Source organism: Halyomorpha halys, unplaced genomic scaffold, assembly GCF_000696795.3.
Source record: "Halyomorpha halys isolate HHAL.00 unplaced genomic scaffold, Hhal_1.1 Scaffold1045.1, whole genome shotgun sequence".
Classification (NCBI taxonomy): Eukaryota; Metazoa; Arthropoda; class Insecta; order Hemiptera; family Pentatomidae; genus Halyomorpha; species Halyomorpha halys.
The window spans coordinates 31020-45408 of NW_027110650.1; the positions used below are offsets into that span (position 1 = coordinate 31020).

At 34.1% G+C, this 14389-nt stretch overlaps 2 protein-coding genes across 2 annotated transcripts in view; both read left to right on the forward strand.

Moving 5' to 3' along the window:
- LOC106688050 (serine/threonine-protein phosphatase 6 regulatory ankyrin repeat subunit A) overlaps positions 1-4118 on the forward strand; it is an 11768-nt gene extending 7650 nt beyond the window's left edge. The window contains exons 4-5 of the mRNA XM_014432318.2: positions 1576-1734; positions 3865-4118. Of these exons, the coding sequence (XP_014287804.1) occupies positions 1576-1734; positions 3865-3960 (255 nt within the window). The 3' untranslated portion in view covers positions 3961-4118. The remainder of the gene's footprint in view (positions 1-1575; positions 1735-3864) is intronic.
- A 4722-nt stretch (positions 4119-8840) lies between these two features.
- LOC106688048 (ankyrin repeat domain-containing protein 1-like) lies at positions 8841-9362 on the forward strand. Its single transcript, XM_014432316.1, has one exon. The coding sequence runs from the start codon at positions 8841-8843 to the stop codon at positions 9360-9362; it is 522 nt and encodes a 173-aa protein (XP_014287802.1).
- Positions 9363-14389: the final 5027 nt, after the last annotated feature.

Genomic DNA, 14389 nt, shown 5'->3' on the forward strand with positions numbered 1-14389 from the left:
AGAATTCCATATAAACCTTTCCAACCATCCTAATCCTTTGGTTCAAACCTTATCTAGTTCCACCCATCCCTACAGCCCACCTAGAAGGTTGAAACGGCAGTGGCCAAGAGACTTATTAAAGTAAAAATGGACAATAGGAGTTCTGGCAATGGTCAGATTCTCCAATCAAGTTGAGTGTTTGCGGCTTTAGCGCACTTGCTCAGCCTCCACTGACTCACTACCAGTGATGCGGCGAGGGGGATGCGCTGGAATCTTTTGAGCTGGAATCTTCACACGTGGGGGATAGAGTGGGCTCAGGTCGATTGTGTAAATGTTGTATATTAGAGTGTAGATGTGACTAGAGACTATATTATTTTATCATTATGTTATTTTATTTATTTATTTTTCATACAGATAGTTTGATTATGTTCATTTTGTTTATTCTTTTGTTTGTATATATTTTAAGAGTTTTTTTTTCGTTTGTTTTTTTTTATTCATTTATTTATTTTGTTTTATTTTAGTATGTATTAGATCATTCATCACTATTACCTATTGCCCACAACTGTGTGGCAGATTGTATTAACTATCAATAAATAAAAGTATTATTATTCAAAAAAATTTTGGAAAATTATTGTCAAAAAAACAGAAATCAGTTTTTATTTTTAATATTTTAGAAAATATGTTGTATTTTGTTTTAGGCCCTTGAGGCATTTAAATTGTTGTATGTCGACAATTTTATGGAAAATATGGAGCTATTTCCAGAAAATATAATTTACGAAAAGCTAGGATTTACTGATAACAACTTCATTACCTGAAATCACATATATTGAAAATGCTCATATGAAAAAAGATTTATTTAAAATTTAGAATTGGGTACATGTTTGCATAGTCATTCTCTACACCGAAAGAACAGCTACTTTATCCCAATTTTACACAAGCCCTGGAGACAAACAAAAATTAGAACTGAAATTTTTATTTATTTATTTTTTTTATTCAAACTAGCCGTTTTCTAATCTTCATAGCTTGGGATACGTAAATTTCCGTCTTCGTAATTTAAATAAATTTAAATTATTCCAATATTGAAGGAAATAGTTTAAAAATCTATTTAATTCTTTAATTTATTTTTTAGTAAAATTCTTTTTTTATATACATACTACTTCCAGGTCCTTCTAGATTTCCATCGGTCGTAAATTTTATGGATACTTTTTGGCGTTTTGTGTACAAACTTCCCTGTGAAGGGAACTGCGAATATTCTATTTCGGAACAGTTTCTAAAAGGAAGGATATACCACACTTTATAAAAAAAACAAAAAAAAAAAACACTAACAAACAACACCAAATGCGCTCACCACACATTTCAGTAAACAGGACATAAATTCAAATTTAGATTTGAACTTTTGAGATGGGGCATTCCTACACATGTTCTTTATTATAAATTTTCCCGGTTGATCTTTTCCTTTAAGATTTTCCCTATTAATTAGAGTATTTCCCATGCTTAAGTGTGGTAAATACCCATGAAAATTTATCTTAATATATCACATTATCTATTTATTTTTTGTTTAATTACACATTTATAGTTTTTATTTGTTTTGTTTAGGTACTCTGTGGTGATATCTTGGCATGGAAACCGAAAAAAGCTGATGCCAACATCCCCGGAAATGCTGTAATATTCGGTAAATCAAGTAAAGGGGATAAGCTTTACATAGGGCGTACTTACGTATCACATAATGAAAAGGAAGTTATGACCCTTGGACAGGTAAAGAGTAGATACAGTTCCAAATAGAATTAATGAAATTCGATTACACATGTTTTTTATAATTTAAGATATTTAATGTTTAACAAAACATATATATGTTACAAAACATGGCAGAGTATTAAAAAAAAAATTAATATAAATTCTGCTTGTCCTATCTTGTACTATTCCCTAGGAAAAGCTTTTGTTTTAAAATTTCGGGAATGTGACCATTAAACCTTTTGTCATACAATCTCCTCCGGAATAAAAAATCAGGGTTCCGAAATAACGGAGCACTTTTACTTTTTAAAACTTGTTGTCTGAACTTATTTTAATTACTTTCTTAGGTCTTAGGTAAGATCTTTTTTGCTAGAACTGTTCTGTAAAACTTCTGTTCTGCAGAAGTTCTAGATTGAACTTTTATGATCAATATTTTTTTAATCAAAGTTTTCATTATAATTATGGTTTATAGTTTGTCTATTTGTCTAAACGGATGATTAAGTTCATACTAATACAATTTTTTTTTTTTAAAAGTATACTATTGTATTATAATGTACAGTTGTAAATAGCAATAACTAAATATTAAAAAAAAAAAATTATGCTACTGTTCCTGGCAAGTTCGGCTTAAGGGGGGAGAAACAGGGGGAGGTCACACCCTTCCCCCAATAATTTGAAAACCCGAAAAGCTAGAAAATTCGATATCTGAGAACCTACTTCAAACTGTGAAAATTGTGGAAAAAGATTATTCAAAGAAGTTATTTATTTTCAAAATTGTTTATAAACACTATTTAGATTATTAGAATTTGATCGAGTCTGGCACCCAGGACTGCTATAGAAGATCCGTAAATTCCTATCCCCTACATAGTTCCTCATTATCCGTTCTTATCTCTCCGGCAGATTATTTCAAGTAAATTACAAGAGCGCTAATTCATCCCTATTCACTCAGTCTGCTGGTGTACCTCAGGTCAGAATCCTTGGTCCTATCCTTTATACAGTTTTCACAGCTGACATCCCAACCCATCCTAACACTATTTTCACCAAGTATGCCGATGACACATGTCTATTGTCAGTGAACAACGATCCTTACATTGTATCCCAAACCCTCCAATCCTATATCACCACCCTTGATGAATGGAGCCAAAATTGGAGGATTAAAATTAATTTCAATAAATCCCACCAAATCACATTTACCCTTCGTCGTTAACTAATGAGCTCTTGCCCTTCAGTATCCTTTAATAATACCCCATTTATTCCTGTCGTACAGATCCGTTACTTAGGACCACATCTCGACAAACGACTGACATGCAATCCTCATACAAGACAGGAAACTGCTCTTCGATTTCGACTATTGCATCACTTACTAGACAAACGGTCTAAATTGCCAATCCATAACAAAAGACTGATCTACATCACTATTATAAAGCCTATCTTGACATACGGAGTTGAGCTTTGAAGCTCCACTAAACCATCAAATTTCTTCCGAATCCAATCCTTACAGTCCAAAATCCTTCATAAAATCCTTAATGCTCCTTACTTTGTCACAAAATCAAATCATTCACCAGGACCAATGCCGATTTGACCAGAACCAGATGCCATTCCTTCCATGATAAACTTTCCAGCCACCCAAATCCACTTGTTTCTAACCTGGCTTCTCCTTCATTACCTAATAATCCTCCCAGGCGTTTAAAAAGAAGATGGCCTCGGGATCTTCTCCTCTAGAAATGTTATTAGAGTTCTATCAATGAGTCGATTCTCCACATGTTTGTATTATGTCACTATGTCACCTACAGCAAATTTACTTGTATACATTTTTATACAGTTGTAAATAACAATAAATAAATTATTAGAAAACGCATGTACTGAAAACACTTAATTTTCTTAATTGTATTTCATATAAAATCATCCAACTAAAAGGTAGTGTGTTTAACCTGTAGATAACATCAGTTTCATTTAAAGATTCAACTCCCTTCTCAAAATAAATGACTAATTCATTGGAGTGTTTATCCGTAGTTTATCCAGATGCCACTGCTATGCGATTTTAATTTGCTAACTAAGCACATTTTCTTCTTGTATATTATTGAAACTTGGTGATTAAAAAAATAAAATAATAACATTGTACCTGTACCTGTCTTACACTTTTTTTGTTTTTTACAGGTTTGTGGAAAGGACAAAATTTTAAGAATGCCGTTCTATTCCAAAAGCACTGTGGAGACATCTGATGAATATGAAATACTGATTATGAGTTATTAATCCAATATTTGTTATCAATCAACATTTAGAAGTCATTAGATACTTAATCTGACAATAATTAGAAACTTAAGTATAGTTTCGTATTTTCGGTGTTTTGAAATATTATTATCTTTTTAAATATATATTTTATCTATTGGTCGAAATAAAAGAAAAATTATTCAATTAACAAAATTAAATCTATTCTCATTGATTCCTAAAGGTTTTATTCTAAGCCACATCCCAACAGAAAACCTAAATCTCTTCCTTTTTCTGCTATATATATACATAACCGTGATCTACTATCCACCATTCCCAAATCAAGCTGCCAAAATGCTGGAATGAATGCAAAATAAGTGAAATAGAAAAAATAAAATAAAATGTCAACCTTATGCAGAGCTTGTATATGCTTATTGCAAACCACTTATAGTGAGATTATTTTTATATTACCATGCAGTTGACATTTTAAAGGAATTGCAACGTCTCGTTCTCTCATTGCAATCACCACTTGTTCTTTATTTTCTTCAAAACATATGAACTATTTTCTTTCATAATATGTTACGATTTGGAATTAAAATTGACATACTAATTCGACGATTCGTCGTGGGTAATTATAAACAGAAAGGAAATTTATTTTTAGACACAGAATTGATGCATTATATATTTGTTTTATTTTTCTTACCAAATCTTCCTCTCCAAATCACTCAATAAAAGCTGAACTTCAGTCAGGAAAAATCTAGCCCTAGAAATAGATGGGTATGTCCATTGTCATATTAATTTCGAATATTACAAAAAAAGCAACTCCAACAGCCAAAATAACATGTTGACCAGAATCTTTATGATGGTTCAGCCGAAAATGGATTTTCCAAACGGCCATGTACTAGAGAAAGCGATTGACACGAGGTTCAACTCAACAAACTATACAACCGAACAGGAGTCATTGTTGGAGGCAACCAGAAATCTAATACACCTCCAGAGGCGTCCGACATCAAAAATGGTATTTTAAACTGACGCAGCTTCGGTTTTATAAACCTTAGGAAAACGGGGTTAATATTACATGCCACTGAGTAGGAAAACTTATCGTTATCTATGAAAAAGTTACGCTGCAGGGAATCCCGAGGTAGAGTGGAATAATTGGTAATAAACTTGTGAAGAAGGTCTGAAAATTAACCCTAAATCACCACCACTCCTTGACTGGAAGAAGCTAAAACCATTAATAAAGCAGCGATTCAGCAGAGGTGGAGGAATCAGCACCGAAACTTTAAATCTCAGACTCAATTCTACTCACATTCAAACGCCTCAACTCTCACCTCTACAAACAATTTAATGTGGTCCAACTCCTCTGTGTGTATGTGGAAGAGGCGTATAAAATATTGAACACTTCTCCAACCATGCATACTCATCGAAAAACACTATTGGAGCAGTATGCGATCAAAGAAAAAACAATGGGGCGCCCCCACACTTAAAAGAGTTTCAGGTCTAATTGGAGACCTGGAGGGCAAGGTAGATCAGAAGACCCACATACTATTGGAGCATAAAGCTGCAAGACGAGCCCAGGAGAAAAAGGAGAAGGTTGCCACCCCTCGGGCAATTGAAGGGAAAATCCCGGACACAGGAACATTAGGGTTGCCATCTTAGCAAAATGTAAAAAGTAAGTATGAGGGCGCGGCACCGATCTTGATGCCACAAAGGTCCAATAATGTTCCGATTTGCAGGGAAAAGTTTATGAATACTGGCGAAAGCTCTGATGGAGAGATTAAGGGCCATGGAAGATTTAAGTACAAAGAAGAAATAACAAACAGGCAACCCAGACGCTGGAAACACCATAAGAAGAGGAGCATAAAGAAAAGAAAAAGCTTATCTTCCCTGGCGTCCTAGTGAGTATTCCTGCAGTCCCTCAGTACCCCCGGGAAACAGCTACGTATATCACTCTGTGAGGGCATGCAGAGGGGAGGACTGCTGGAGACATATACAAAGAGCTCGGATTCCCAGAAGATTTGAAATAAATTGGGGAATTCAAGATGGTGAAGGTGACCCTGAGAGGTAGCGTCCTGATCAGGACTGAAGGCGCTGGCCAGGCTTAAAAAGTCATTAAGCTGGGGAAAACTTAAGCATAAGAGACTGGAAGCGAGGCTCACAATGACACGTAGACCTCGCGTGGAGGTTAGAGGGGTACCAAATTTCTGGAACGAGAGCATCTTAGAGAATTACCTATGGCGTAAGATCCCAATAGGAGGACCTGATAGCTGAGCAGACTGGGGCGAGGTTCCCAGAACGCTTGGTTCAGAAGGTTGTGGGTTCGATTCCCACCTGGGCTGGTCAATATTCATTTCGCGACGGCACCGAGAAATGGACCTTGACATTCCTACCATGACCAACACAATAATTATTTTCCAAAATATGACCTGTAACAATAACAGTAATAATATAACTATAAATTACAAGTTAATACGAGAATAACCAGAAGAGTGGTTGAGAAAGTTTGATATGTCCAGGAAGAGCCTGTACCTGCTTAATTTGATTCCGGTCCCTCGTCATACCTGTCATTTTTGTTACAACACTTAAAGGTTGGCCAATCTAATTTTGTCAGGGGACTCTGATAATGTGGCAAACTTAACACAGATGTTTTCATGTCCGGGGACGCCCTAAAAGGTTCGTGGGATACCCTGACCAGGTATAGGGGCAGATGACGAAACACTTTAATAATACCCAGGATCCGCGAAAGGTCAATACATATCAGTTTAAATTATGTTTGATTTACTAGATTATTTAATAACCAATTTTTTATCCCGTAAATAGTTTATTATCCTGTAGGATAATTTATAAAATAATCATTTTAATTAAACCAATAATCCATCGGCAAATGCAAATAAGAGAGGGAAAGGAAAGTTCTTTTCTCAAAAACATTCAATTTTAGGTTTAGTGCAATGCTTTTCAATGTACAATGTTGTTGGTAATTTTATTTGGTATATACATATTTATCCGTGGATATTAATTTGTAATTCTCATTCATTTTATTAGTACCCTCAAATGAAGTATTTTTAATGAGTAGATCAGCTAATTTGAATGTACACAGAAAGAGAGGAGTTGGTCCCAATAAAAGCACAAGATCATGGACGAAGATAGCTGATAATCTGTTGACCAACGTAGATCCTGAGGTAATAAGGCTAGCAATGGTCTGGACAGTAAAAATAACTCCATTCACATCTGTAGACACAGCCAACGGAAATCGTGCGTACTAAAAAAATTATGTGATCCTTCCCAAATGATGATTGGTCTCCCTACTGTTTATACCGATTCTCCAATTTTCTGATTCTATAGAAAAGGCTTTGTAAATGTTGCACATGTCCATCCTCATTTTTACTCAACACTAGCAGATCATGGACTAACCATCAACCTGACCAACAAAGCTGACATACAGATTCCTCAATCTCTCTTAGATTGTATTGTAGCCGAGGAACGCTGTATTATTCAAAGTTGAGTGTAACAAATATAGGAGGAACACAATCACACCAATTTGGTTGCAGCTATGTGTGAGGTACGATCAGATTTGTAGTTCGTTGAAGAATGCTTCAACGCTTGGAGAAACTCATCATTTTTACGTAGGCAAAATCGTCTTAGAAAAGATCCTAAATGAAGTTTCTTGCATCTCATCATATTAATACTTAGAAATAAAAATTGTTTTATTTTATGTTTTTCCTGTTATTTATTACATAGATATGTTAGATTATGTGAGCAATGATGTGTCCGCGACTTTCCTAGGGCTTAACTAAGATTATTGCCATTAATCTTTTTGGGGTTAATACTTATCCTGGCATAAATATACCCGTGTCTAGTCGAATTTGATGGTTCAGTTTGCTTTTGAAGAATGTTGCTATTTGTATTGTCAGCAATATTTGCACATCAGTGCTTAGCCTTTACTGTTAGTGTATCATGAACTATGTATTTTTAATTGGTATCACATTAGCAAAATTGAAAAGAAAAGAAAAATTAGTGTTTTAGTTTTATCTTATGAATTAAATATTTGAGTGACCGTATCATCAGGTTGGCGATAAAAGTGATTAAGAGCTATTTTTATCAACATCCCTTAATGGCTTTTATCTTTAATCCTAATTTGTTGGTGTCTTAATGAAAAAATTATAACTCCAAAACCTGGTACTTTTTTTAACAGTAATATGGGTAACCATTTGGGGTTATTGCATTAGAGAAGCCAGACTAATTAATATACTACTGACAAAGGAAAATTATTAATTATTTAATTAATATTCATAAAATCTGTCAAGATATTACGCAAGTTTTTCAGAAGCCCATTGGAAGTAAAGAGAGTGGCTTGATTTTCTACCATTTTGCCAGTAATGTTGAGAACCAGTGTGATCAACATAGTTTATTGATTTATATATGTTATAAACACTTATTTTTAGAGTGTTCATTATATTCAAGAAGCTTCAATAAGGAGAGTCCATAATTGTCATATTTTATTGTTATTACCTTTGCGAGGCATGCTTAGTTGGTCCTGGCACCAAAGATATCTTAAGCGTAGATACATGTCTCAAGTGTCTTCATCATAGTTAACAGTAGAAGCGTCATTGGTGGCTGTGAGTGTTATGTTCGAGGGAGCTCTTTGCAATCCTTTACGTACTTGCTGCAGGGAAATGGCTTCTTAGGCAATAAGAATAAGTTGGCCTGAGATAGGTCATTCACGAAAAGGTTGCAATAAGGCTGAGTTTTCAAAAAATTTTCTATGCTTAAATTTAACTAAACAAAATGTATAAACCTTGATCAAGTTCTCATATATCTTTGTCTGTTGGAGCCTTTTTTATTAATATTTACAGAAAAAATAATTAAACTAATACTTTTTAGGATGATGGTCCGGGGTTGGAGAGTTTTTAACCGTTGGAAAACAGATGACTTGTAACGTTGAAAAGAAATTCCCGCCACTACACAGAGCAGCCATGACGGGTAACATTCAATTGGCAACGAGAACAATATTGGAATTGAAAGAGTCAGGGGGCAAATGTATAAACCACCAGGACAGTGAAGGAGAAACTGCACTCCATTGGGCAGCAGTACGAAGCCATGGAGCGATCGTGCGAAGCCTACTGGAGTCTGGAGCCAACATGACCTATGTTGACAAGTGCAATAACACGGCACTAAACGCGGCGGCCTTCTCTGGCGATGCTAAGTCAGTTCGTTGGCTCATTATATTTGGAGCGGATCCCAATGCGAAAAACATAAATGGCAGCACACCGCTTCATGTTGCCGTCGTGCACAATCATTTTGAGATTGTTGAACACCTCATTAGTTCTTGTGCGAATCTCAACGCAACTGATAATAGAAAAAGGACTCCATTGGATTTGGCTATGGCTACTAACAATATACCACTGGTCGTATTTTTGAGAGCTGCAGGAGCCAGCAGTGTAAGGTAAGATTTTATTTGTGAAACTATTTCAAGTACTGACAAGAGTAATGCGAATTTATATGTCTGTTAATTACATTGGCAATTACTTAAGCATGTTACAGAACTTATCTCATTATCGTTTTTAGATACCCTGTATACTATTATCGGTACATTAGTATGTACGAGGAATCGCACTTGGCTTAATTTTATATCTTTGAAGATGTTTCTCAACATAAGCAAAACCTTTTCTCTAAAAAATCTCCCTCCCCAACTATACCCTCCTTCGTCATGACCGAATGGATCGTACTGTTGGTGGTTTATAATATATAATATAAAGCTTTATACGTTCATAACAGTCTGAGGGCCAAAATCCTACAAAAGTCTCCTTCCTTTGATACTTCCCATTTGGAATACATTTTTGTGCAACTTACTTCAATAACTTTGTGCAACTCACCTCTTCTATATTTGAATCCTCCCTCCTTTCATATATTCCTCTCTTTCAAAATAATAATAGTAGTAGGCGATCTCGACACCAACCTTCACACAGACTCTCCCGATCCATCATACCTAATGGTCCTAATTTTCTCCCTAGATCTTTATATTGTTCCCTACCAATCCACACATCATACCCATTTGATCGATACCTGGCTTGATGTATTTATTATTGATTCTCGACAGAACCTTTTGCCCTCCTCTCAAATTCCTATGTCTTATCTTTCCTCCCATAACCTCATCAAAATTTCCTACATTTTTCCCAATCCCTGCCTTACACCAAAGAAAATTAGTTGGCGAAATTTGAATAAAGTACCTTCTCCTTCTTCAGGTTCCACCTTTCGGCCAATATCCATTATATCCAATATGGCTAAGCCACTAGAAAGGTTAGTCCACTCCCAACTTATTAATTTTCTCTAGCAAAAAGCTCTCAATCCTTTCCAATCCGGGTTTTGCTCAACATTCCACACAATCTGCTTTAATGAAGATATCCCAAGAGTTCCAATCCTCCATAGACAATCATCAAATATCAATATTAGTTCTTTTTGATTTTTCAAAAGCATACCGAGTAAAGAGGCTCTATCCAGCCCCGAAGGCTATACCTCCTTAGTGTTTTCCTATTCCAAGTTCTTAAAAAAAAAAAACCTATCCTTGATCTCCTCACTCTTCGTTCATCCATCCATTCATTGGACACCAGATCCTATCAGATTGATTTAAATATTCCCTCCAATAGAACCGCCTTCTTCAGCAAATCCTTCGTCATACGAGCAATCTCCTTCTGGAAATCCCACCCCACCTCCGTTCGCCAATCCTCATCCAATCTTTTCTTTAAAAAACACCTATTCCTTTACTTATTGCATAACCAAACCTCCGCATAATTGTAGAAAATATAATTATGGATAAACTGAATAACATTATAAACAGTAGTAAAGCCAAGATCTCAATGTAATTCCATTTTGCCTACTGGGAAGTTGCTGCAAATGCTTGCCAGATAAAAAGCATAATGTATTTACTCTTAGGGAATATATGTCCCAGAATAAAATTATTCTTTCATTTCATTTCATTTCCAATCTGAATGGACATGGTTTTTTTCTTTGAACTTCCCATAAAATTTAGGAAGATGTACTTACTTAGGTTGCTGAATTTTTAAATTTTCAAATATAATTTTTTTTTTTTAAATCTCTATATATCGAATTCTTCTCGAATCCAATCCTTACAGTCCATAATCCTTCGTAAAATCCTTAATGCTTCTTACTTTGACACAAATCAAATCATCCACAGGACCTTCCATCCTTCCATGATAAACTTCCCAACCACCCAAACCAACTCGTTTCTAACCTGGCTTCTCCTTCACCACCTAATAATCCTCCTAGGCGTCTGAAAAGAAGATGGCCTCGAAATCTTCTCCTTTAGAAATGTTTTTGGATTTCTATCAATGGGTAGATTCTCCACATGTTTTTATCATATCATAATATCACTTACAGAAAATTTACTTGATGTGTACATATGTATACAGTTGTAAATAACAATAAATAAATTATTACAAAAAAAAAAAAAAATCTATATAACTTTAAATTTCAGTAAGGCCGAAACATATCGTTGGGTTGTCAAACTAGCTGGAGAATATAACCTTCCAAAGTGCGCAGTAAAAGGAGGAAAAACTTACGACGGCCATAGTCTTTACGTCGGAAGGATCTTGCATCACCATCCCTGCTACTATAATCCCTTACCATAAAAAAAAACAAACTATAGCAGTTATTGATGGAAAGTACAAGCAAGTATCAGTCAAATATCAAGTAAGTCGTAAAGCCTTTATTTATCTTTAATTGTCACATATCTCTCAGCAATAATAGCTATCGTATGCAAACGATCGGCATGTTGAGTCATTAAATATATGTATTTGTCTCACTAGGTTTTCCTGAATTTTACTTTGTGTTTTTTCTATGTTTTCTGGGTAAGGTATAAACACATCTGAAGCGGTGAAAATCTGTGCGATTTGAATCTGAATAAATTCATTGTTAATACATCTTTAAAATATTGAATGCGGCCTGTGCCCAAATTTTATTTTGCTATCATTTAAGTTATATGTTTGTAAATATGGTGTGAATGGGTTCTATCATCCATATTACCATATCTAAAAATATGACAGAATGTAGTACTACAAAATAAAAAAGTATATATATAACTTACTGTTCTTTTGACAAAATATTGGTCTAAGATGTTACATTTTTAAATTCATATCTAAGGATACAGAAAAATTTTCAAAATAAAATTTTTTTTAAAGAATTGGCTACCTTATTATAATATATATAATTAGATGTATTAACAGTGAAATTTATTCATTTCTAAATCAAGACCATGCCAGATGGTAACGAGTGAGGTAAAATTGAATACAGGAAATAAAATATCCAGGATAGAGTTTAAAAAGGAATAAGTTTAATGGTTGATCTCCTAAAAGGAGCCTATCGGAATAACGATGACAATAATAATTGGGGTTGATAGAGGATTGTTTTAAAGTAATCCTAAAGGTTATGATGATGAAAGTTATTTTAGTCTAAACTTATTTCATCGGCATTTATATCTCATTTATATCTGATGAGAAAATGTTGTCGTAACAATTGATATTATATTTTTGTTAAAACATAATATATCTAATTCTGGCCATATCAGGTCAGTTCTTATTACTTTATAACTAATATTGTTGTTGTCTAAGTAAACGTTTCTTCACATAAATTTGAATGTGCGATGCTTGACATAATAACAAATATGGTGAGGTTAAATACGTTTTAAGTTATAAATTTCCAGTCTTTTATTATTTTAATCATTGGAGTTCATAAATGTACGTTAAATAAAATTATTAAAATTAATTTCAGGCAAGTCAGTGATTATAAATAGTAGTAGGTCAAATATTCTATTGTTCGACGTTTCCCGGATAAGGTGTATACCATTCCCAGTGAAGGTAATTGCGAGATATCTTATTTTGGAACAGTTTCTAAAAGATATTTCAACTGAAACATCCTGCTCTACCTCTATTAAAAACAGAAAAGAAAAAAACATACCAAACTGCTCTCACCACACATTTCTGACAAACAGAACACAGATTCAAATTTGGATTCGAACTTTTTGTATAGGACATTTCTACACATGTTCATTATTATAAAAGTTCCCGATCGATCTTTTTCGTCAAGATTTATAAAGAAAAATGTCTCCTTATTTAAGAGGGTATTTCCCATACTTACATGTGCTAAATACCCATGAAAATTTATCTTTATCAATTTTTTTGTGTGCTTAATTACACATTTATAGTTTTTATTTGTTTTGTTTAGGTACTCTTTGGTGATTACATTATTATATGATTATCTTGGCATAGAAACCGAAAAAGGCTGATGCCAATATCCCCCAAAATGCTTTTGTATTTGGCCAATCAAGTAAAGGGGATAATCTTTTCAAAGGGCGTACTTATGTCTCACATAATCAAAAGGAAATCATGACCCTAGGACTGGTAAAGTTTAGATTTACTTTTAAATAGAACTAACAAAATTCGATTACACGTGCTTTTTATAAGTCAACATAATGAATCCAAGACATTTATATGTTGTTATTAAATGTTACCAAAACTTAGTAGAGTATGAAAAAAAAATTAAGATGAATCCTTTAAAATAAACTTTAGCCTTTATTACAAAACAAGTACTAGTTACAATGGAGAAGGCCTTAGCAAGAGAATTATTTCAAGATTGCAAATATAACTCCTTCAGAAAGTATTTTAGAAAATAGACTTATTAGAGGATCCGTGTAGCATATATCTAAGAAATATCGTGCTTTTCTAGTCACATTTTTCAAGATTGGAACGGAACCTTCATTTGAAATAACTAAAAAGAAGGGTAAGTGCTTATCCAGACTGTCCGTTGCCTGCATTCGTGAAAAACAGGGGAGAGAAAACTAAGGTAATCGTACTAAAATTAGTAAATATTAAATAGAAAAACAATGTCTTAGCACAATTGAAAAAATCAGAGGTGCTACCAGTATTGAGAAAGGAAAAACTAGCTGAAGATAGCTACAGTAACAGGCGGATATCTCTCACGAGTACATTATGTATACTGGCTGAATAAATGGTCATATTTTGAATATTCAGAATATTTTGAGTATAAAAAATTCATTCCAGATTGAAGACTGCTTTATGGAAGACAAGAAACACTATTGAGCAGGTGGTCAGGTTCTTGGAGTAAGTGAAAGATGGCTTCCAAATAAGTCAATATACACAAGAAGAGTTTATTGATTTCTAAGCTGCGTTTAAAATTAATTAAATTAAATTAAAATTAAAATGTATGAGTATCCATGCCAATCTCTTTCATCGATTCGGTCTTTCCTGGAGTAGATTTATGAAGGTCCACTGGGCCATTTCAATGTCCAGTTATGGGCAAACTAAGTAAGGCGTACCAAAGGGCTCTGTTTTAGTCCATATCTATAGGTAATGATGAATTAACTAGTTAAACAGGTAATGACTTCTATCTAGCATCATAATTTTTATGGTCCATTTCAGAAGTTAATTCTTAGAACCTTTAT